General features: G+C 44.2%; 2 protein-coding genes across 2 annotated transcripts in view; one reads left to right on the top strand and one right to left on the bottom strand.

Moving 5' to 3' along the window:
* Positions 1–8,491, top strand: part of LOC116432096 (uncharacterized) — a 98,913-nt gene extending 90,422 nt beyond the window's left edge. Inside the window, exons 2-3 of the mRNA XM_031988456.2 lie at positions 3,969–5,599; positions 6,288–8,491. Coding sequence (XP_031844316.2) covers positions 4,104–5,599; positions 6,288–6,993 — 2,202 coding nt within the window. The 5' untranslated portion in view covers positions 3,969–4,103 and the 3' untranslated portion in view covers positions 6,994–8,491. The remainder of the gene's footprint in view (positions 1–3,968; positions 5,600–6,287) is intronic.
* Positions 8,492–15,416: 6,925 nt separating this feature from the next.
* Positions 15,417–21,295, bottom strand: LOC116434342 (gustatory receptor for sugar taste 43a). Its single transcript, XM_076372308.1, is given in 6 exon segments — positions 15,417–15,795; positions 16,871–16,963; positions 17,995–18,060; positions 18,185–18,442; positions 19,387–19,788; positions 21,081–21,295. Coding segments are annotated over 6 exon segments (1,014 nt in total). The 5' UTR covers positions 21,219–21,295; the 3' UTR covers positions 15,417–15,738.
* Between the last annotated feature and the right edge of the window lie 1,854 nt (positions 21,296–23,149).

Genomic DNA, 23,149 nt, shown 5'->3' with positions numbered 1-23,149 from the left:
CGAGGGAACGCGATTTCAGCGTGTGTTCGAGATAGTTTCATCTCTGAATCCGGATTTCATCGAGTTCTATCGTTTCAATGAATTAGTGCTTTATCAAGAATTTATACGAATTCTCCGAAACGTTTTCTGGTTGGTTTATTCGGTTCTCGTGTTATTCATATTTACATTCGATGAGAGAAATACAATAGAAGGAATATACAACGAAGATAAATATGAATTGTATACATATTTTATTTATTATTCAGCATTTATATTCGATTTTTCACGATATAAGAATTCTTCCAAGTCATCCTCCGAGCAAATGAATTATAGATAATTACATCTGATTCAATTCGATTTCGACTGGTGACTCCCATTGCACTCAGCGTGACACGTTTCGAATGCACAGATCAATTGCAGAAAGTAGCAAGGTTAATTGGTACGGCGCGTGGAAAAGATTACTGAGAGACAGGTAGAGAGATTCGGAGACCGCGAACACGCAGGACACGGCAGGCCGAGTCACCGCAACGAGAAATGAGCGGTTCGTTCGCCGTTGACTCGCATCACTCGCCGACACCCGTTCCCTGCAACGATATCAATGTCCCGGCGAATTCGATTAACTTTCTAGCTGCTTCTCCTTCGCGCCGACGTTGACACGTTCACTGCCACGAGAATTTCCAGCGTTTTATTTTACTAAGATTTGTTCCTTTGTGGTAGAGGAAATTAGTGTTAGAAGTAATTATTTGTTTTGGTATTACAGTACTTATATTGCACTATTATCTAAGCTCTGACGTTACTAAATATTTCAATGCAATATCAATTTCCTTATTGTAAAACTGTAAATTTATAGTATCCCCAGCGAAAATGAAAAATGCTATAGATTTCTTCTTTTATTTTCCATCTTAATACAAAATTTGGATGCGTGAAAAATCTAACAATTATAGGGTAGCTTCTTTAAGATTCATTAAAATACCTAATATTATTCTTGGTGCAATATTGGAGCCTACAGAGTTCAAAGGGTCAAGATACTAGATAAATAAAAATTCTGAAGTGGCTCAATCTTCCCGTTCGGTAATTTTACTGTTAATTATTCCTTTTATTCTCACAAGTGACTCGTCACATCGCGCTACGATTCCTTACAAAAACACGTACGTTAAGGTTGAAAGGTCGCAGAATTTACTGTAGCGTCGGAATATCTCAACGCAGGGAATCAGTTGTCATCCCTCTCCCCATGATCGCGCGGAAGGTTATAGCATTGTTTTATTCGCGAGACGAGAGCCACGAGGCTCGTCACGTACGCGTAAAGTCGTTTACGACGCGATAGCTTTCGGGTGTCGAGAGTCCTGCCTTCCGAGGACAATGCGGCGTCCTCGAGGAAGTTCCGATCGACCGGCTGGATATTGCTTTATTGCCGGCCGTCCTCGACGCGTCGCCAGGTAATGTCGTAAGCGGAAATCAAGCCGGGGTCCGGCGTACGGGAAACACCGAAGGGCGCGCCGAACGCGGAATTTGCATTCACGGGTCGAGCGTGAAATTTCCGTGGCCCCGCCGCCGCTATTGGCATAACGAATGGGGAATCGATATTGATAAACACAGAACGCGCCGGGAATTGCGCTCGTTTCGAGAACACTCGGCGGGGAGGATCGAGCGGTCTTTTTCCACGGATCATTCGCGTTCGAGAGTAAGTTTGTTTGCGATCAGGATGAGCGATGGGAATTAGTGGTTTGGTATTTTTAATTGTTTTGCTGGGAATAATATTAATCCCTTGCTTTACGATATCTGACGCGATGATTTCTAATGTGGTTCAACAAATGGCATTGCGTTGTGTTGAGTTTAAATGGAACATTGTCTTTAGCAATTTGTATGGTTTATATTAATCCTTTGCACTCGATAGGTGACTCTCACTCACCACTTGATTTTATAAAGTTATAAAATTTGATATTTAACATTATACTATGTATAAGGGATTAGTTTGAGAAGTATAGAAATAAAGTAGCTTTGTTCCTCGACGTACGTGTGATTTCTCTTCGAGTTAATTTCACAAAATATCGTCTTTATCTCGTCATCAAATGTTCAAATATTTCTAGTGTAAAACTGCCGAGCGCAAAGGGTTAAATCTAGATTTAGAGCATGGAGGCAAGGGGTTGATGATGATAGTAGCAATATAGTAGTAATATAATAATCATCCATAATGCAATATGAATGAATATTAGTTTACTAGTTGATAGATATATTAATAATGTTAGTATTATTATTATTGTTGTTGTTGTTATTATTATTATTATCTATCAACTAGTAAACTAATATTCATTCATATTCCATTATTGACACTATCACCTTGAGTGAAACCACTGGAAAATTGTTCGATCGTCTTCGATTTCTACACATACTTCAAATAAATAACAGCGCAATGGAACGATACTGGTCCACAAAGGATTACACGCGAAAACTCTGTCGGAATTTTTAACGAGAATATTAATCTCGGGCTGATAGGAGCCCGCTAAAAGAACGGAGAAATTAAATCGGCTGATTAAAATCTGGAAAAGAGGGACGGGCGTCGTTTAATTAAACGGGTGGCCGGAAATTTTCGAGTAGGGAATTACTGTACGCGCTGTACGCGACGCAGAGTTACCTTTTTAACACTTTGTGGTCCGAAGTGCTCATGGTTTCTCGCTTTGAGGTCCACGTCGACGTTAGTTCGTTCAATTACAGCTTAATATAACGGTCTGTTCATTTATTCAAGAATATTTCGGGGTCATTGAAACGTTACCTTTAAATGGTACAATTGTGGCACTGCAAATAAATATAGGAAAAATTCAAACTTCAGTAATTCGAATTTCAGTAATTCACATTCCAACGACTGAAATTTCAGCGACTGAAACTTCAATAATTCGAACTTCAATCATGTTACCTTTAAATGGTGCAATTGTGATGCTACAAATAAATATAGAAAAAATTGTTAAAACAGGTAGAGGTTGCAATAAAACAGAATGTCGAGTCTGACGCGACATAGGACTAAGGGTTAATCCCCACTTCTTACCGATCTCGGCCTGGGGGAAGATTATGGTACCCCGAGGCTGCGTCAGGTACAAGAAGGGTCCTCGTTGTCAGTCAGACATTCATTCGTCAGTGAGTTACCGGCGCGTTTGCATCGTGCGTTCGAATTCCATTTCTCGAGTGTCGGAAGTAATATGCTCGGACGAGCTATCGAGTGATCCGGGATTGCGATATTTGTATGTGTGCGACCAAAATGAACAGCTTCTTGCAACGGATGTTGAAGAGGAACAGCGACGAAGAGGTTGGTTCTCCCCTTTGCGAGGACACGTTCGAGCGAGTCGAAACTTGGAATTAGATTGAAGTTGAAAGTTAATCCCTTGACGTACTGTTTACTTCGTCTTCTGAGCTGTGTAACATTTTATCTGTAGTTTGGAAGAAAGACGCAATTTTCCATTTGACTTTATCAGAAATTTAACCCTTTACGAACGTCGACATTTCGAGATGAAATCATTTAATTACTTGAACAGCAAGAGATCACGTAGTTTCTGTGTTTTCTATTAATTAAGCAATTGATGTATAATTCAACTTCATCTCTTGAAGGTTTTGTACATTTCAAAGAATCTTCGTCTGCAAAAGTCTTAATTTGACGACGATACATCGATGCAGAATTTTCCTTTGATCCGTGGTTAATGAATAACATTGAGTTTCGTTGAATCAATCTAGAAATCTTCGTCGCGACAACCAGTGAATTAATAATAATATTTAAACTTATTTTATATGAATTATTTTTTCGAGTTTCTAGTGCATCGTGATCTTGGTTCATTTGTAAATCCAATAGTAAGAATATTCTGGCAATAATCTCGCGTGTTTCTGTTAGTTTAATAATTTTCCAAGCACATGTTCCGTCAATATTCACAGAATAACAGACAGCCCACTTTAAAATTAAATTTCACACGAATCAGGCTCCCACTAATTCGCACTTCCCCCTTCAGCTGAACAGATACAACCAGACAGAGCCAGAGCAGAGGATCGAATCGAAAAGTGGAAGCCCCACAAAGGAGACCTGGATCAAGAAGCTCGGTAGTTGCTCGCCCACCAAGTACCAAGCGCCCGGCAGTGCAATAAAGATGGCCGCCCTGAAATCTCTGGACGCCTCCCGACTCCTTCACACCAGCCAACCGGTGACCCCTCTGAAACCTTGCGCCTCGGGTTCACCTCTGGAGATGCCGAACCTGGAAAACATCATCCAGGAGTTCGAGATGAGCTACCTGTCTCCGTCGAAGAACGAGGCGACAGTGATCAGCGCGAGCAAGCACCAGCAGAACAGCTTCGTCAAGAAGATCGTGGCAGCTTTCGAAGTGAAGTACAAGGTGTACAACGACCTGAAGACCACGCAAGAAACCAAGGATGCTCTAGAACCGAGCAAATCAAAATCCCCATTAGACCCAACGAAGAAATCCAGCATCTTCGCGGGAAGTCACTTCAGAAGCGGCTCCGAGGAGTTCAAGCATTTAGAGGACACAAGAGAAGCTCAAGACGTCAAACAGTCCAGCGTCTTGCCATCCTCGAAGTACAACGCGGAGAACTCGAAGACCTACAGGCGCTCGGGGATCTTCGGCTCGCCGTTCAAGCTGTCTTCTGAAGACGAAGGCAGTCGCGACGAGTCGAAGCACGAAATCGACAGTTCAACCAGCTTCACTCCGCGGAAACAGGAGGATTCGAAGAGCGTGAACAGGAGGTCGGGGATCTTCTCGTTCAAGCTGTTCTCCTCGGAGGACGAAGGTAACCGGGAGGAGTCGAAGGACGAGCACGACAGCTCGGCCAGCTGCACGCCGCGGAAGCAGGAGGATTCGAAGAGCGCGAGCAGGAGGTCGGGGATCTTCTCGCCGTTCGGTCGCTCGAAGGACAGCAGCTACAAGTCGTCGGACGTCTATCTGAGTCCGGTGCTCGTGGATTCTAGAGACTCCAGCTCGGACAGCTCGAGTCTGTTCAAGTTCGACAAGCAGGAGTCCAAGCGGAGGTCGAACCTGTTCAGTCCGGCGAGGACCACGGTGTCTCTGGATGACACGAAGACGTTGGACAGCGTGGATTTGGATTTGACCTTGCCGGAACCGGACGAGACGATCTTCCTGAACCATCCTCTTCCCAAGACCAGTACTATGATCAACGAGTTCGATAAAGAGGTTCGATCGGTTCAGCGAGCTCCCAGCGTGGCGGACAAGACGCCGAAGGTGGTCGGCGCGTTTCTGAAGAAGCCGATAGAGGTCGAGGACACGTCCATCGAGTGGATTCCCATTACGGGAAAGAAACTGCCTCGCAAACGATCGCTGAAGAAGCTGTTGACCTCCTGGGCCACCAAGCGGACGTTGGATAAAAACAGCAAGCTGTTCTCGTCGGAGAGGAATTTGAACGAGGAGCCCCGGGAGCTGCAGGATTCTGGGTACGACGAGCGGTCCTGCTCCTCGTCCTCGTTGACGTCGCTGATCTCGATCACCGAGGCTTTGTTGCAACAGGAGAATAGTTATGTGGAGCCCGAGAGGAGGCCATACTTGAGCACCTTTCAGAGTAGGAATTCGTTGGATGAAGATGAGGAAGGTCCTCAGGATACAAACCGCGGTGTTGGGTAAATATTATCTTGTTGTCAGTAGATCATTCTAACACCTGACCCAGAAACAACCGAACATTTTCGTATTCACTAATTTATGCTGGCGCTTTGACTCAGTTACAAAAACCTGGGAACTTTCAAAGTCAACGTTCCTTCCTTTCATCCCCTTATGGGCTCTTACGTCACTGTATAAAATCAACGTAACACTAGAAGATCCTGACACTCAATTCAAGAACAGAACCAAAGATTTCCAGATTCACTAATACTTTATGTTAGCACTTCCACTCAGTTACAAAAAAGAACCTGAGAACTTTCAAAGTCAAAGTTCCTTCCTTCCACCCCCTCATGGGCTTTTACGTCACTGTATAAAATCAACGTAACACTAGAAGACCCTGACACTCAATTCAAGAACAGAACCAAACGATTTCCAGATTCACTGGTTATTTTGTCAGCACTCCGCCTCAATTCCAGATATGAACTTTCAAACGTCGCTGTATAAAATCAACTTAACACTGGATCACCCTAACACTCAATTCAAAAACAACCAAACAATTTCCAGATTCATTAGTTACTTTGTTAGCACTCCAACTCAATTCCAGATGGGAACATCCAAACGCCACTGTATAAATCAACGTGCCACTAGAAGACCACCCAACACCCAAAAGCTCAACCAAACGGCGTCCGCACTCACTAATCCCCGTTGCAGGCAAAAGAAGAAGCTGTTGCTAACCGAGGTGCCGCGCGAGGAGGTGAAGCTGGATCTAGGCCCGGTCTTCCCCTCATCATTGAAGCTGCTGACGATGTCCCTCGACCGGAAGTACACGATGTGCGAGAAGAGCCCATCCTCAGTGAAGTACACGTTGCCGAGGGTGCCGAAGCACCCTCACCTCTCTGGGATCCCCAAACACCCGTTCGTGGCGCTGACGAGGACGGAGGACACCGCGGAGCAGTGCGAGGAGTTCGTGGTCATCAAGAACGACCTGTACGAGGTGGAGTTCCGTAAGAGCAGCGTGGGCATCAGCCCGAGCTCCTTCAAGCACAAGTCCCTGTCGCCCGCGTCGTCCTCGGAGAGCGTGTACGACGTGCCGAGGAGGTTCCTGTCGAAATCCGAGCCGGAGATACAGAAGGTTTGCCGCGGTGACGCGGCGAGAGGCAAGCAGGAGCCGATGTACGACGTGCCGAGGCTGCGCCGCTTCGACAGGCCCAGGTCCAGCCTCTACGACGACGCGCTGTCCCTGAAGAGGAGGAGCCTGCACGCGGACGAGCGGCCCGCGGCCCAGTTCTACGCGCTGCCCGCCGAGGAGCCGCACTACGCCACCGTGAAGCCCAGGCAGCACAGACTGCACCGCAGAGACGCGCTGCTCAGCTCTTTCCAGGACATCTCCTCCATGCAGGACACCTTCGTGTTCTGATACTCGAACTGATATAAGTTTCTTGCTCCAATGGGGAACGTATTTATTGCGATTGACGTAGGTTTTAGTGTTCGAATCCGCGCGTTGACTGAGGAAGCTCTGGTTGCGGGTTTGGCTTTTAGACGTTGAGGACGGTGATCGGAGTAGTTGCTTAGATTGGAGCTTATTTTGTTTTTATCGTAGAGGAATTTGGCAGTCGAGATCATCGCATCCATTGATCGTGAAGAGGGAATGGACTTGAGAATTCGCGGTTGCGTCGAATCGCGAGAAACGCGACGGAGGTTTTACGGTTTCCAGCGTTCCCTTTTATTTCCGTTTTATTTGAACCGATCTCCGTTGAGAATGACGGTCACGATCAAGCATAAATGTTTTTAACTGGGAACGCTACGAGGCGATGAAGATGGAATTTTGAATAAGACTATTAATGTAACGGTTTCAGTTGCATTCGGTTCCCAAGCTGTTTCAGTTTGCGAGGAACTTTGCGAAGCTCGTCCGGCGTCTCGGGTATTTCGAGAGAAATATTCCGCGAGATCGCCGAAAGCAAGGGTCGTTTCATCTCCGCGGACCGTCTGTCGCGAACGATCGCCTTTGCGCGCGTTGTAAGCCGTTTACGCGGCGTTCCAGGCGTCCCGTGCGAAAAGGGAGGCGGTGTGGCGTTCGAGGGCTTCCCGCGGAGCGGAGTGAAGCGACAGCGTCGCGTCTTAGGGCGTTTCCGGCGGGAAACGTTTCCCCGAAAGGCTCGGCGGACCGAACTGACTATTCTTACCACATTGCGTACCGACTGATTTTCAGAAAACTGAATTGGGCGGACGGCAATTTTCATTGCGGTCAACTTGTATCACTATACATAGAAAAACTCAGATATCATATTGCTGTGTAATATATTTTAAATAGACAATTCGAATTAAATTTTATATTTCTTCAATACTGTGGTGATTAGCGAAATTGCATGGCTAACTGTCTTCATATAAAAACGAAACTTCTCGTTATCGGTACGCAATGTGTTAACTTGTTTTTATAGAAATGATTCAGGTGCGTGCACCGAGATTTTGATAGTTGTACTTGGATTCGTCCGTTGCGGCGATCGTTGAGAAGCAGCTGTGCCTTTTTAATAATCGCGAGAGAAGAGGAGAAGGAAAATTCCTGCGCTGGGAATTGGAGGCTGTCCCGTTCGTTTTCCGAGCGGAAACGATCAGACGGAGGACAATGTTCGCGAAAATATGTCCGTAGTCTCGTACGTGTTTCTGTAACGAAATATTTTACAGAGAATCGGACGTTGTACCTTGTGATCATGCGACGTATCAGTATTACGTACCTGCACCGCGTGTCGTAAGCGAGCAGGCTCAGGTATAGCGTAGACGTAGGTAGAATTTATTAGGACGTAAGAGGCTACTGGCGCAAGTAGTACAAATTTATTTACCATCGAGTATATAGAACAGCAAGCTCAGATTGTGCATTATTTTTGATATCTCTTTTTAATAAATTTTCTCGCGACGAACGTTCTGTGATCTGTATTCCCTCGTCCTGCGATCTCCGATCTTACGTTAGACTTGTATAATTCATTTATAATTATAATTATAAGTAGCTCAGAAGCCAATACAGCTGGGTCAGTTTTTTGATATTTTCTGATTGTACATTTTCATGGGATAGATAATATTATCTAGAATATTCTAAGAATATTCTTAAGTATTCAAGGATTTCTGAATATCTAGTACAACTTCATGAATTTTCTCAATTCTGCAACTAACTGCATTGGCTTCTGATTCGAACGCTTATTATCTTAGGTAACCGATTCACTAACACTAAGATTTATAGACTCTTAATCACTATAATTAACTAGAATAACTAGATTCTTAATCACTACTCTTAATCACTACCGAATAACTGAATCACCGAGCCAAGTTACCACCCCTAAACCACCAATTTAGACTACCAAATTACTAAATGGGAGAACAGGGTGTTGCCAAGGTAGCTGAAAAACACCATCCGAGATCCCCATAAAACCCAGAGAATCAAGCAACCAAGCTGTTCAGATTAATCTGAACAAGACGGAGTTTTCTGTTTCCAGAAAAGAAGAAAATCTCCGGAGGATTAAGAGACAGGCTCACGAGCCGTGACCGCCGCGGTCAACGGTCGCCTTTACCCCCGTTACGCGAGGGTGGCGCCGAGAGAGTGGTAACTGCAGGGAAGATCGCGGCGACGTTATGAGAGTAAATGCGTCGGGACCCGCGGGACCGTGACGGCGGAAATCTTGGTAGCGAGTTCGTAAGCACTGCCAGTGCGTCGTACGTGTGCTACCGTCTACGGACGATGTCTCGCGTCTCCGACGAACTGAGTCTGACGAAGTCGGGGAACGAGTGTAACGAGAAACGAGACGGAAACGGTTTTCCGAGTTGAGGCGCGAGACAGTCGAATTAAACGTAATAAAGGAAACATCGATTTTATTAGTCCTTTGCTCTATGATTCATTTAGACAAATTTTTCGATTATTTTATATTGCATTTCCAATAGTTCTGTTGGTCTCTTAAAATTTGGGCTCTATAAGCAAAAACAATAACGTTTTGATACTACAACTACCGAGCAATTACAGTGACTTCCAATTTTTCATAAAAACTAGAACAATACGTTTCTTGAAATTAGAATGGTCTTGTATCTATACAAATACACAAGTTTAATTGCAAATCTTTCGCAAGCACGTCTTCATAATTAACCCTTTGTAGTCGGAAGTTCCTCACTAGAAATATTTAACATTTTTTGATAAGATAAATATTTCTAGCGAGGAACTTCCTTTTTTCAACAAAAAAATAGCTTTGTTCCTCAATGTGCTAGTGATTTCCTTTAGAGTTAGTTTCAAAGAATGCCATCTTTGTTATAAAAAAATGTTAAAGCATTCTTTGAAACTAACTCAAGAGGAAATCACAAGTACATTGAGGAACTATTTTTTCCCAATATCTCACGTATCGAGGCGTTATACAAAGTTCAACATTAAATATCAGATTTTATAGCTTTACTGCGTCAAATCAAGTGACTGAGAGTCTCCCGAGTGCAAAGGGTTAATTCAGTTAATTACGTTAACTCGGTGTAACTAATCCAATCCACACCATGTTTGGGCTCATTTCAATCACAAGAATCCCAACAATCCACCGACTTCCAAGAAAGTAAGATCTAAAATAATGGAACTGATATTTCCTTTATCTCATATTTACATTCGACTATCTGTCTCATTCTAATTCTCCAACTTCACCAAACTCTGCTCGTCCCCTTGCAGTTGCCCCTTGAGCTCGCAGGGACCTGAAAAGATATCGTCCGTGGACGTTAAGTAAGCACTGCTGGTGCGTCGTACGTGCGGTACGTGGCACAGTGACGCAGGAGGCGTGTGACGTGGGCGCGGAACGTGGGACGTAATGGCTAGCCATTAGCTCACCGCTGGATGCACTCGTAGCGTAGCGAAACGCGTCGCGCGAACCCGGCCAGCTTCCTCGGCTCGTGGGTGTCGTGTCAAGGCCGGTGGCGCTCTGTAAATCCTTTTTAGGGGAGCTGTCGTATACGCGCTACAGCCGGAAAACGCGTACGAGTTTCCCCGCGAGCGATGAATAGTAGATGATCTACGGTAGATCGCGTGAAACGGGGTTGAAAACGGTTGATTCGCTTGCGACGATTGATGACGATGGATAGCGTGATTGATAGTCAATTTTTTTAAGTGGAACTAGGATCTTTGCAGCTTGTGCAGCTTCTTTGCTTCTTTCGGGTTTTGCTGTGGGAACTTCTGAGACTCGAAATGTGGGAACTGTAAATCAAATTATTGGCCTTCTGTTTAGTGTATATTGCAACACCGCGAAATTCCATAGAGAAATCGAAGCCCTCGCGAAATCTCTGAGAATCGTCGAATCTGTTACTGGAAAATTTGACGAATGTTAATTATGGTGTACATTTTTCTTTGCTAGCATTCTATAATCGAAATTCAACTACTTTTGTTCAATTAATTTTTTACTGGAACTCTTACTCTTATTAACTCGCAATCTGTTTAACCCTTAGCACTCCAAATTTTTATAGTATTCCTAGCGAAAATGAGAAATGCTGTACATTTCTTCTTTTATTTTCCTTCTACAAAATTTGAACATGTGGAGAATCTAATAATTATAGGGTAGTTTCTTTGATTCATTGAAATATTTGATATTATAACTGGTGCGATATTGGAGCCTAGAGTTCAAAGAGTTAATAACGAACCATAACGTTTTCATGAGAATTGAATCAACTGAATGAATTCAATGAATAAATGAAATTGATATTGCCAGCAAATGGTTCTACGAAAACAGTCCCCTTGATTGAACGTTAATTCAACAGGCCCCACGAACTTTTTCGGTGTCTAATAAAAAAACCCGACGGATTTGATTCAGATGATAATTATCGTTCCGCTGGAAAACCAGGAATAGTCCCCATCCATTGCGACGTCCGCGGGAACACAGATTTATGAGGCTGCAGTGCGCGCGTGTCCGCATTTCGACGTCGCGGTTCCCGTCGAAACGACGCACACTGGACGAAACCCCGAAATCCGACTATTGGAATAACGAGAACCCAAGGTTACCATTACGTTGCTAATTAGTACCCGCCATGCAAAATGATTTTCATTTAAAAAATCAATATTTTCCGCGGATAAATTCAATTTCGCAATGTCTACAACATTGGAATCGAAACGTAAAGTGTCCATTATCATTGGAAAAACTGAACAACCTTCGTACGATGTGAACAAAATTCAACGAGCATATAGTTAGCTCTATACCTTACAACTTTCGTCTCAAACATTTTTCCCTGTGGCCGATACTTTTCAAGTTATCGAGTTTTGTTCAGAAAATAGCGGAGTGAAAGCACTTCGCGACGCGACGCGAGAAACCGCGAAAGTTCGCTTCTCCCGGTTATATTCGCCCTCCGTAGATTTTTACCACGGAAATCCTGGCCACCGGCCAACAAGGAAACGTAACGTTAATTAATCCTTAAAAAAAAGCAAAGTCCGGAGGTCTGGCTGGAGCAACGGCTCATAAAAACTCGTCTCTTCCTTAGAGCGCAGCTTCGCCGCGGAACTTCCAACCGCTCCGCGAGATACGCCCGAGAAATATTCAGTTCGACGGTGTTGCGACGAAGTCGTTCTTCCAGGGGAGAGTGGATTTTTAATTAAATCGGTACGGAGTTGTTGAAACTGACCGTCTGGCTGGTTGAACCTCCGCGCTCTGTGTAATTCTTTCGCCGTGGATGTCCGACGGTTTTTTGGGAAAATATGCATGACATCTTTTATGGTTAACGTAAAGGGAAATTGTCGCGCGGAAAATGGGGGATGGAAGTATTCCATTAGGATATTCTTTTGAAAAATGTCTCTTGGCGTCAATTTGAGAAATATAGAAATAAAATAGCTTCGTTCCTCGATGTACGCGTGATTTCTCTTCGAGTTAGTTTCACAAAATATCGTCTTTATCTCATCATCGAATGTTCAAATATTTCTAGTGAAAAACTGCCGAGTGCAAAGGGTTAAATCTAGTGTTTTCTTTTAGTAGCGCATTATTCACGATAAATAGTTGTAACGAATGCATCTGCGAAATTCAAGGGGTTAATGATGATAACAGCAATATAGTAGTAATATAATAATAATAATAATAATGATAATAATAATACTAACATTATTAATATAACTATCAACTAGTAAACTAAGATTCATTTATATTTCAGACATCGGTGCGGTTAAAAGGATTTTCGGATGTTCTCTGATTTTTGTACATTTTCGTGGAATAAATAACACGTTGATTGCCATGATTTTCTAAATAATCGAAGAAGAATTATAATGAAAAACTTGATTTTAAATGAAAATATTTAGTAACATAACTAGCTAGGTCACAGCGTAATATGACTAGTGTAATAAATCATTAATAATTTTCAATATCATTTGCCTTTGTTATTAAAGAATAAGTACTGTTCAAAACGCTAGAAATTCTCGTGGCAGTCAACGAATTAAATGATTTACTCGGTTCTCAATTTTTTCTACGTCAGAAAGTCTTTTTTACAGTTTCTGAATATGTTGTACAATAATTCTATATCGAAACGCATAAATTTTCTCGATGTTTTCCAGACTCAACCGCATTTTTCCGAGCGACTCGTATTTAACTCTCACGCTTACGAACTTTTCCATTTTATTCTATCAACTACATTAACCCCTTGAACCACGCTCTAGCGGACACGCGAGACGCACACGTCCCGCGCGTAATTTGAATAAATCGGTTTCTCGCGCGCCGCCGGAAACAACGGCATCGATCAAACGAATACCGCCGGCTCGCGTGTCCGCCGTTGGCGATCAGTCAAAGGGCGGAAAAACGAAGGAAAGGGTCGCGTTTTAATCCTCGACTGCTGTTCGGCTAATCTTTACATGAATATTTCATGAACGGAATTGCAGCGGAGCTGACGTTCAATTAAGAAGCCAGACTTATCCGCTGACTTGCGATCGCTGTGCATTTATTACGGGCATGGTTTTCCGAAGTTTCACGTGCAACAAGAAAACGATTCGTGCAATTCGATGATACTCTTATCTTGTGTTAATTAATTCTAATTCTCGCAAGAACTTCCGAATAAGTTGTCAAAGCTTCAAAGTTTCTAGGGTTCAAGTTTCAAGGATTCTGGGGTTGATAGACTCTAAGTTCTCGAGACTCAGCATCCAAAGTTAACATTCCACGATATTCTTATCCCGTGGTAATTAATTTTTCCAGTTTTCGCAAGATCTTCCGAATAAGTCGTCAAAGCTTCAAAGTTTCTAGGGTTCAAGTTTCAAGGATTCTGGGGTTGATAGACTCTAAGTTCTCGAGACTCAGCATCCAAGTTTAACATTCGACGATATTCTTATCTCGTGGTAATTAATTCTTCTAATTTTCGCAAGATCGTCCGAACAAGCCGTTAAAGCTTCAAAGTTTCTAGGGTTCATAAAAGTCTCCCAGACTCAGGTCAATCGCTAAAGTCAACGCTTGCACCTCCGAGTACTCGACCGTCTCGCGTTAGTTCAAACCAATCCTCGCTTCACCGATGAAAACGAACCAGCCCAAACGGAGTTAACAGAACAGCCTCAAAGAAAAACGATTCGCGTGCGGATTCCCTTTATCTGCATGAAAAATAAGACCGACGGAGCAAGCGAGGGTTGCAATTTTCCAGGCTGATGGCCCAGAAAATTGCTGCAACGCGCCGCGGTTGACGGCTGTCCACTGTCAATGATTTTTTTATTTCCCCAGCCACGCCCGCGGAATTCCGGCCTTGCGCGCCATTTGTCTCGAGATTCCGCGGTGTAGCTGTTCGCCAGCGAAAGTTCCTTGTAAAACCGCTGCGATAGGGCCGAGTTGTAAAACGCTTCGAGCGGTCCTCGAGAATAGAGAATGATCCGAGCTCGTTATCCCGGAACGAATTTCCGCGGAGACTGAAGTAGAGGAAACGCGTGACTGCGAGCACGATCAATCGAGTTTCCTTCGCGGCGGGAATCCTCGCGCATAATTCTTCCGGTTCGTCTGCGATTTCCGGAACATTGCGCGGTCGCTCGAGTCTCGCTGTAACGCGCGCTAGATAAATTCCGCTATCGTTGCCTAAATGACGCGGCAACGGCGGGAGAGACTCCTAAACTTCTAGACGTCATTGTTCGCGAGGAGCTCAAGCTTTAATTAAATCTCGCGTTCCTCTCGCGGACGAATAACAGTGGAAGCTGTCGAGGTTCTTAACACTAGATTTAACACTGGAACTACCAGTTAAAATGACTGGTTTCGATTTTTGTTTGGCAATTATTGATATCTTCGAAATGATTTTGAAAATAGTTTCATTTCAGTACTACGACTGCCTGAAGAAACTGAAAATAATCTGTTACAATTTTTTGAATTGCATATTAATCGTATTGCTCGGTAGTTCTAGTGTTAAACCCGTCGAATCTAAAATTTACAGAGGAAAAACGCGTGCCCATACTCGAGCGAATGATGCAAGTTTAGTATTCAGGTTTCTATAGGTCTAGTGTGTTCCTTCGAAATCGATGCGTTCGTTTCTATTCGGTTCCCAAAGTGGTTTTAAATTGCCAGGCACAACTGAGCCACGCGTCTCGCAGTCTTTGTCGAGTTCGAGGCCCGCGTCGCGGAAAATGCCTGTCTCTTCAGTCTGCGATTCGAAAGAGGGCCCTTCCGAGCAACCGAACGCAATTCCCGTGGAAATGCAATCGCCGCGGATCCACCGGCACGCGAACAGCCCGAACGCACTGCTCGTCGAGAGGCGAAAGCGGTTTCAAGGGGATAACACGTTCGGCGCGCGTGCAGCGACAAGATGGCCGCCCGGAACGCGTCCGCGCGATCTGTGGAACGAATCGATTCCGTTTAACCCTCTGCACTCCGTTCACTTTGCTAGAGACATTAACCCCTTGGCGGATTTACTTTCGTTGCTAAGCTTGTAGTATTTTACTATCGACAATTTGTAAGAAATACAAAATTGTCCATTCTACTTCAGGTGGAAATTTCATTTGAATGGGTTTGGGTTAATCTCAAATTGTAAAATTCTTTCCGTTCGAATATGGAAATTGACAGAACAAATTAAAAGTGAATCCATGTATGCTTGTGATTTTCATTTTTTAAAGCGAAATTTTAGGTTCTTGAACGTGTCTCTATAGAAATGAACTATTAACACATTTGAAATCAGAGTGCAAAGGGTTAATACTCTGGCACGCTTCTTCCGCCTTCCTTGGCCGTCGCTTTTAACCGACCGGGAACTGCAGCAGGATAATCAGATACGTCGACAATACTCCGGCGATCTGGAAAAATTAGAAAACACTGTACTCGAAGGTAGAAGCGATCGAGTTTACGCGTTTCTCCCACACGCGTCGTTCGAGAGTATTCGCTATCGAAGCAGAATAAGGAAAGGTTCTCGCAAATAAGAACCTTTGATCAATTGAAACCAAGATCAAAGAACTGTAGAACAAAAGATTCTTTAAACTAAAAGAAATTATTCCAACAGAATTCTAGAAGATACAGTTAGAACGATCAGTTTCTCGAAACATTGTTAACCCTTTGCACTCGAAAGTTTATTAGAAATATTCAATATTCTGCGACGAGACACAGACGATGTTCTTTGAAACTAATTAACGAGAAAACATATAAATTAAGAAGGAAAGTTATTTTATTTCAAAATTCCACGTATCGATGCATCATACTAACACATTGCGTACCGACTAATTTTCAGAAAACTGAATTGTGATGGCAATTTTCACTGAGGTCAACTTATATAGTACATAGAAAAACTTGTTATGTAATATATTTTAAATAGATAATCAATTCGAATTAAATTTAATATTCCTTCAATGCTGTGGTAATTAGCTTGCATAGCTTAGTGTCTATATAAAGAGATTTCTCGTTACCGGTACGCAATGTGTTAATATTATATATAACACTTCGTAATTTTGCAAATCAAATCAAGTGGTGACTGAGAGTCTCTCGAGTGCAAAGGGTCAAAGGGCCATCAGAGCTTTCCATTTCTAGATATATACAACACATATGGTGTTCCATTCAAAACCAGATTTCCATGTCCAGTCTCCGTGTAAAACTCGTCCGCAAAGCTGTCGAGGATCTTCCTAGCATTCGCGAATCCGCATAACGACGGCGGAACGTCGGCAAATCACCGCTAATGGACACGTCTCGTACCCGGAAGCCTCGAAGAAGTCTGATCACGGTATTCAAATTGATCCGGCAACTTTGCGGGACGGAGTCTCGGTCGCGAGGATCTCCGCGGGAGATCCTCCCCGGCGCGGGCGACAAAAGGAAGCGGAGACGGCTCCATTATCCGCGATTGAGGACACCCACGCCGCGGAGGGAGACGCGAGATTCGTTTACCGAGCGTAAAAGCAGCAGGTTCACGTCGAAGAGGCCGCCGGCGGAGAACTGCAGGCGTCTGATCAGGAAACGCAGCGAGGTACGGACCGTGTCCTGCAACGAACAGAGATTAATTCCATCGGGAAACCCTCCGGCCGTATCGCCGCGGAAATGTAACGGTTAGACTGCGGATTTTCCGTAATTGCGGCGCGTCCCGGAGTCCTTTGAACTCCCACGATCCTCCTGGCGATTGTTCTCGTTAGATTTGTTTTGCCGTCGACGCGCCACGCGCTTGCTACCGTGGGATGAATGGTTCGTTGTGCGTGACGTACGTGATGTTTGGTAAATAGCGTGACTGCGTTTGGAAAATCTCGAGTGGCTGAAAGAATGCGAGGAAGAGCGTCTGGAACCGAGCGACTGGGCCGTGAGAAGCGTGTACGCGACTGCGTGAATTTTGACTATGGACGAAAGATGCGAGAGGGGTGCGAGGGTGAGAGAGACAGCGAATGGGGGTGTATAACCCTTTGCGCTCGAGAGGCGACTTCCAGGGGTGAGACGATTTGATACAGTGAAATTAGAAACTTTTGTATTTACCATTTATACGTGAAATATTCAAAGGAAACAGCTTTGTTCCTTAATTTGTGTGATTTCTTGATAAATTCATTTTGGGAATCCTGACTATATCTAATTGGGAAGTATTGAATATTTCCAATGGAAAACATCCGAGTGCAAAGGGTTAAACCTAGATCTGGAGCATGGAGTGTTTTCTTTTAGTAGCGTGTTATTCGCGATAAATAGTAACGAATGCATCTGCGAAATTCAATCGTGTGGCGAGGGGTTAATGATGATAATAGCAATATAGTAGTAATATAATTAAAACATCCGAGTGCAAAGGGTTAATAGTTACGTGCTCCTCGTTACGTTGTTAGAATCTGCGAACACTGATAAATCTCTATCGTTCAAAGTTGCAGAGTAGACAGTACGCAAAGACATAGAAAATATCGAAAGTGCTGCTTTAGAATTACGAAAACGCTCGTCCAGCGTTCTATCGTAATTCTATTCGTAACAATTGAAACTCGCATGTAGGCCCGCAGCGTAATGAAGGTGATTAGCGAGAAAACCCACAGTTCCGCACTGTTACTGACGTCTTGCGGGAATCTGATGCTCCTCCTGGCGTCCCATTCGATGAAGATCGCGCCCATGGAGTTCGCCTGAAACGGAGGCCACGGGTTCACTGGTGAAACCCTTTGAGGGCTCGATTTGCCTGCATTTAGGAGGCGACGGAGGCACAAAGGCGCCGCCGGTGGGGGGGGGGGCGAAAGCAATTAGCCGTACCTCGGTGGCCGCGTAATCGCAGGCGACGTGGATCGCCAGCAGCTGCCCGGCGAATCCGATCAGCCACATGCTCATGTTGAATATCAGGGGTCAGGCCATCGACGACCAGTTGCTGAAGATGATCCAGTCGAAGATGAAGTACAGGTTGCTGACGATGTGCACGCACAGGTTGCCCAGCCAGAACAGCAGCGACCACGAGTAGATCGAGCAGAGCGCGTCGCCTATCGTCATCAGCTCGTCGTGCAGCTCCTGGATCGTCTGTTACGAACGGAAAACGTCGAATGATTCCGAGGTTAACGATAGAACTACCGTGCTAATCAGAATGACTGGTTTTGATTTTTTCGTTTAGCAATTATCGATATTTTCGAAGCATTGAATCTGCGAAGTGATTTTGAAAATAGTTTCATTTGAGCACTATAATGGATGTCTGAAGGAATTGAAGATAATCTGTTGTTACAATTTTTATGGGAATTTCAAGCTCTAATCATTCCGGTTTCGGTAATTCAAGCTCTGATGGTTCTAATTACAGCAATTCACATTCCAACGATTCAAACTTCAATAATTCGAATTTCAATAATTCAAACTTCGATCATTGAAATCCCAACAATTCGAATTCCAACGATTCAAACATCAGTAATTCACATTCCAACGATTCAAACTTCAGTAATTCGAACTTCAGTAATTCAAACATCAATAATTCACATTCCAACGACTAAAATTTCAGTAACTGAAACTTCAATAATTTAAACGTCAATCACTGAAATCCCAACAGTTCGAATTCCAGCAATTCACATTCCAACGATTCAAACTTCAATAATTCGAATGTCAGTGATATACATTCCAACGACTGAAATTTCAGTGACTGAAACCTCAATAATTCCAACCTCAATCATTGAAATCCCAACAATTCGAATTCCAGCAATTCGCATTCCAACGATTCAAACGTCACTAACTGACATTCCAACGACTGAAGTTTCAGGAACTAAAACTTCAATAATTCAAACTTCCATCATTGAAATCCCACTTCGTATTAAGGAACTCAAGCTACGTTTTCAATACTTCACGTATCAATGCAGCATACGGGCGATACTATTAAATATCAAATTTTATAATCACTCTATCGAATCATCTAGCGACTGGGAGTCGCCTATCGAGTGCAAAGGGTTAAATTTCTAATAAATTGCCTTACTACATCTTCGAACCTTTCTGCTCAGGGTGGTGCTCCTGTATCCAACGCGCGCCGGCAGGTTGTCCTTGGCCATCCGGTTCAGCTGGGAGAATCGTTGGCCGAGGAACACGACGAGCCCGAAGAACTTGAACACGGAGACCGCGGAGCCGACGTACAGGAGCATGTAGCTGACATTGAACATCCAGGTCTCCATGAACGCGTACATGCCGCTCTGGTTCACCAGGGTCCAAATGGCGGCCTGGCTGATCAGAAGTATCCAGACGCCTATCTCGATGGACGACTCGTTGCGGGGATAGCCGAGCAGCCGCAGTTTCTCGTCGTAATCCTGAAGAGCGTTCCAGAAGCTGACCAGCGCGTTCCTCGCGAGTATCGTCGACACCAGTTCGTACATGGCTACCAGGTAATTGACGATCACCTGCGGGAAACGGCGGCTGGTACCAGTGTGGCAAAGGGCAAGGTCACCTGTGCATGTAATAGGCGCCAGTGGAAAACGGCGTGCATTATGGCGCGATAAATAAGCTGCTCGCGATTAAAATGAATGCGAAATTCTGCGGGGACGAGGCTGACTTTACGCTTAAACCTTGGCACTAGAGTGCTGCTGGGAGCGGCGTGAATAATGGAAACGGCGGAGAGATGTGTTGTAACGAGCGAGTTCGAGTTTTGTTACAGGTTTCGTTTGGATAGGAAGAATGTCTATGTTCGGGTTCTAATCATTTCGATTTTAGTCATTCGAGCTTTGGTGATTTGAATTTCTGCAATTCACGTTACAACGATTCAAAGTTTAGTAATTTGAATTTTAGTAATTCTCATTCCAACGACTGGAAATTCAGTGACTGAAACTTCAATAATTCGAACTTCGATCGTTGAAATCCCAATAATTCGAGTTTCAGCAATTCAGATTACAACGATTCGAACTTCAGTAATTCAAACTTCGATAATTCGAATTTCAGTAATGCACATTTCAAGGATTCAAACTTTAGTAATTTGAATTTCAGTAATTCACATTCCAACGATTCGAACTTCGGTAATTCAAGCTTCGATAATTCGACTTTCAGTAATTCACATTCCAACGACTGAAATTTCAGTGACCGAGACTTCAATAATTCATACTTCGATCATTGAATTTCCAATAATTCGAATTTCAGCAATTCACATTCCAACGATTCAAACTTCAGTAATTTGAATTTCAGTAATTCACATTCCAACGATTCGAACTTTAGTAATTCGAATTTCAGAAACATCGAAATGAAATAGTTTCGTCACTTAGTTTATGCAAAGTATTTCTTTACGTTAGTCGTAGAAAACATCATCGACATTTCGTTAGAAAATAATGAATATTTCTCGAGAAAAATATTCTCGAGTGCGAATGGAAATGTGGTTAAATGCTCGGTAGTTCTAGTGTTAGATCCCAATCACGCCGTTCCATTCGACGCGTCCCCAGTCACTGTCCAAACGAATCCACGTCCCTGCTAAGCGACCCGAGCCTCCAAGTGCAAAGGGTTATTTTATAGCCAGACAAAGTGCTCCGCGCGGAATCCATTCTTCAGGATTGTTTCTGTAGCTAAAGGAGCGTCTGGGGGGATCGGAGATTTGCATAAAGCTCCGCAGCCTGGAAAATGAGAGTAGGCAGAGTGGCGCGAGCACACACACACACACACACACACACTATACACACTATCCCACAGACACTATCGCGCGCACACACACCTTAGTCGTCTCGACGACGTTCAAAATGGGCTTGTCCCGCGTCACGCTGATAAACCTGAGGAACACTATGTACATGATGTAAGAGTAAAGCAGCAGGAAGGCGAACGAGAAGATGAGGAAGATGCGGGACGTGGTCATCCGGTCGCCCGTGAAATCGTACGGCGTCAAGCCGAACACCCTCGTTATGCAAACGACGGGATAAATCGCGGAATACAGCGACGAGTACGGGCCGCGGCAACCGATCTCGCGGCGCTTCGTCCTCGCGGACATCTCCGCGTACACGGTGTCCACGTCCAGGGATTTCTGGTCCGCGTCCACTTCCGGTTTTGGGTAGACGACCTTATTCCTGGTGATCTGGTTGTAGTCTTTCTGGAACTCTCCCATCCTCTCGATCGAACGGTTCATTCTTCGACGACGCGAGAAGCTGGTTGCGATCCTCTGGGGACCTTCGGTAAGACAAGAATGGGAACTTTTGTAGAGACAGCTTTAAACGGTTAACTGTGGAATTCAGTTTGAAAAATCTCTCATTATGCGCGCAATAAAATAATGCAGCGTATACTCGTTAAATGCAGTTAACTGGTTGAACGGTTAACCCTTTGACGAAGATTCTCTGGAATATACGAAAGCCTCGACAGATGAAGCTAAATAATGTAACGATTAGTTGAACAATAGAAAGATAGGAAACTACGTGCTAATCTCTTGCGATTCCATTAATTAAATCATTTGTTTGCGACTTAGATTTCCAAATATGGACGCTTCATCTCGTCGAAACGTCGACGTTCGTCCGCAAAGGGTTAACACTAGGTCAATGATTCAATATTACAACTGGCGCAGTATTGAAGCCTACAGAGTTCAAAGGGTCAATCTATCTGCGAATTACCGTTAAATTAGTTTCAATGTCGTCCGTGTCTCCTCGGAGAATGTTGAATATTTCCAGTGGAAATCTTTCGAGTGCAAAGTGTTAAAAATCGATAACGCGCGGGAAGGTACATCGTTTACAAGTCGAACCGGCGAACTCCGACTAGAGCGTTCCCGACTGCGCCGGGACGGTCAATTATTCCTCTGCGCGCATAATTCCATCAAACCGTTCCGCTCCTGCAGTTTGCGGAGTTAATCATTTCGGCAAACGAACGACCCGTGTTATGATACGCGCGGCTCAGCGAGAAAATTCCGCGCGCCGCCGCTGGCAAATGGACGACCGCCGGCGGAACGATAAATCGAGACCGGGTAAATGAATTCGCGAGAGAAACGGCTTCCATCGGGCCCTTCGCGATCGGCCATCCCGGAAACACCCTCTCCGGCCCCGCGAAACTAATGTTTCAAATCGATAGCGGCCGCTCCGTGTCTCGCAACCGTTCTCCAACCGTTTCGCGCCTTTAACCCTTTCCACCCGAAAGTTCTTCACTGGAAATATTCAAGATTTTCCGACGAGATACAGACGACGTTGTTCGAACCTAATCCAACGATAATTCACGGGCGAATTAAGCAACAGAGATACTTTACTTAAATATTTCACATAACAATGCGAAGTTTAATTTAAAGTACTAAATATTTAACTTCATAGTTTTGCTGTATCAAATAAAATGGCGACTGAGTGTGCAAAGGGTTAATGAGTGTTTCAGTATCGAACCACCCCATCGGCCAGTCAATGAAATTGCTAATAGCGAAACGCAGGTGTTCCGCCAGCAAATAATCAACGATCCTTCCTATTCGCATTCGACAAAACAAGCGACATTTAAGCGCCGAAGGTGACACTCGACGCTCCAACAGCCGGGAAATTCGGCACGGGCTCGAAGGTTCTAAAAATCAAATTTCATCGGCGAGAAATTGGACACCATTCCCGGGAAAATTTAAGTCATTGTAAAACGCTGGTGCGGCGATACGCGCCGATAAAAGGATGGTATTGAATTTTCCCGGGCTGTTTCCGTTGCGGGTTGATTGAATGTAGCTCGGGAATGGAAATCGGACGCGATCACGCGTGTCCGAGGTTCCCAATGAGAACGACGAGTCGAGCGCGAGCGGCGAGCGTTACAATGGGACGCGAAATTCGCTGGAATCGAACGGACAGA

Source organism: Nomia melanderi, chromosome 11, assembly GCF_051020985.1.
Source record: "Nomia melanderi isolate GNS246 chromosome 11, iyNomMela1, whole genome shotgun sequence".
Classification (NCBI taxonomy): domain Eukaryota; kingdom Metazoa; phylum Arthropoda; class Insecta; order Hymenoptera; family Halictidae; genus Nomia; species Nomia melanderi.
Note: the sequence above shows the minus strand (reverse complement) of the source record. Positions and strands in the feature narration are given on the sequence as shown.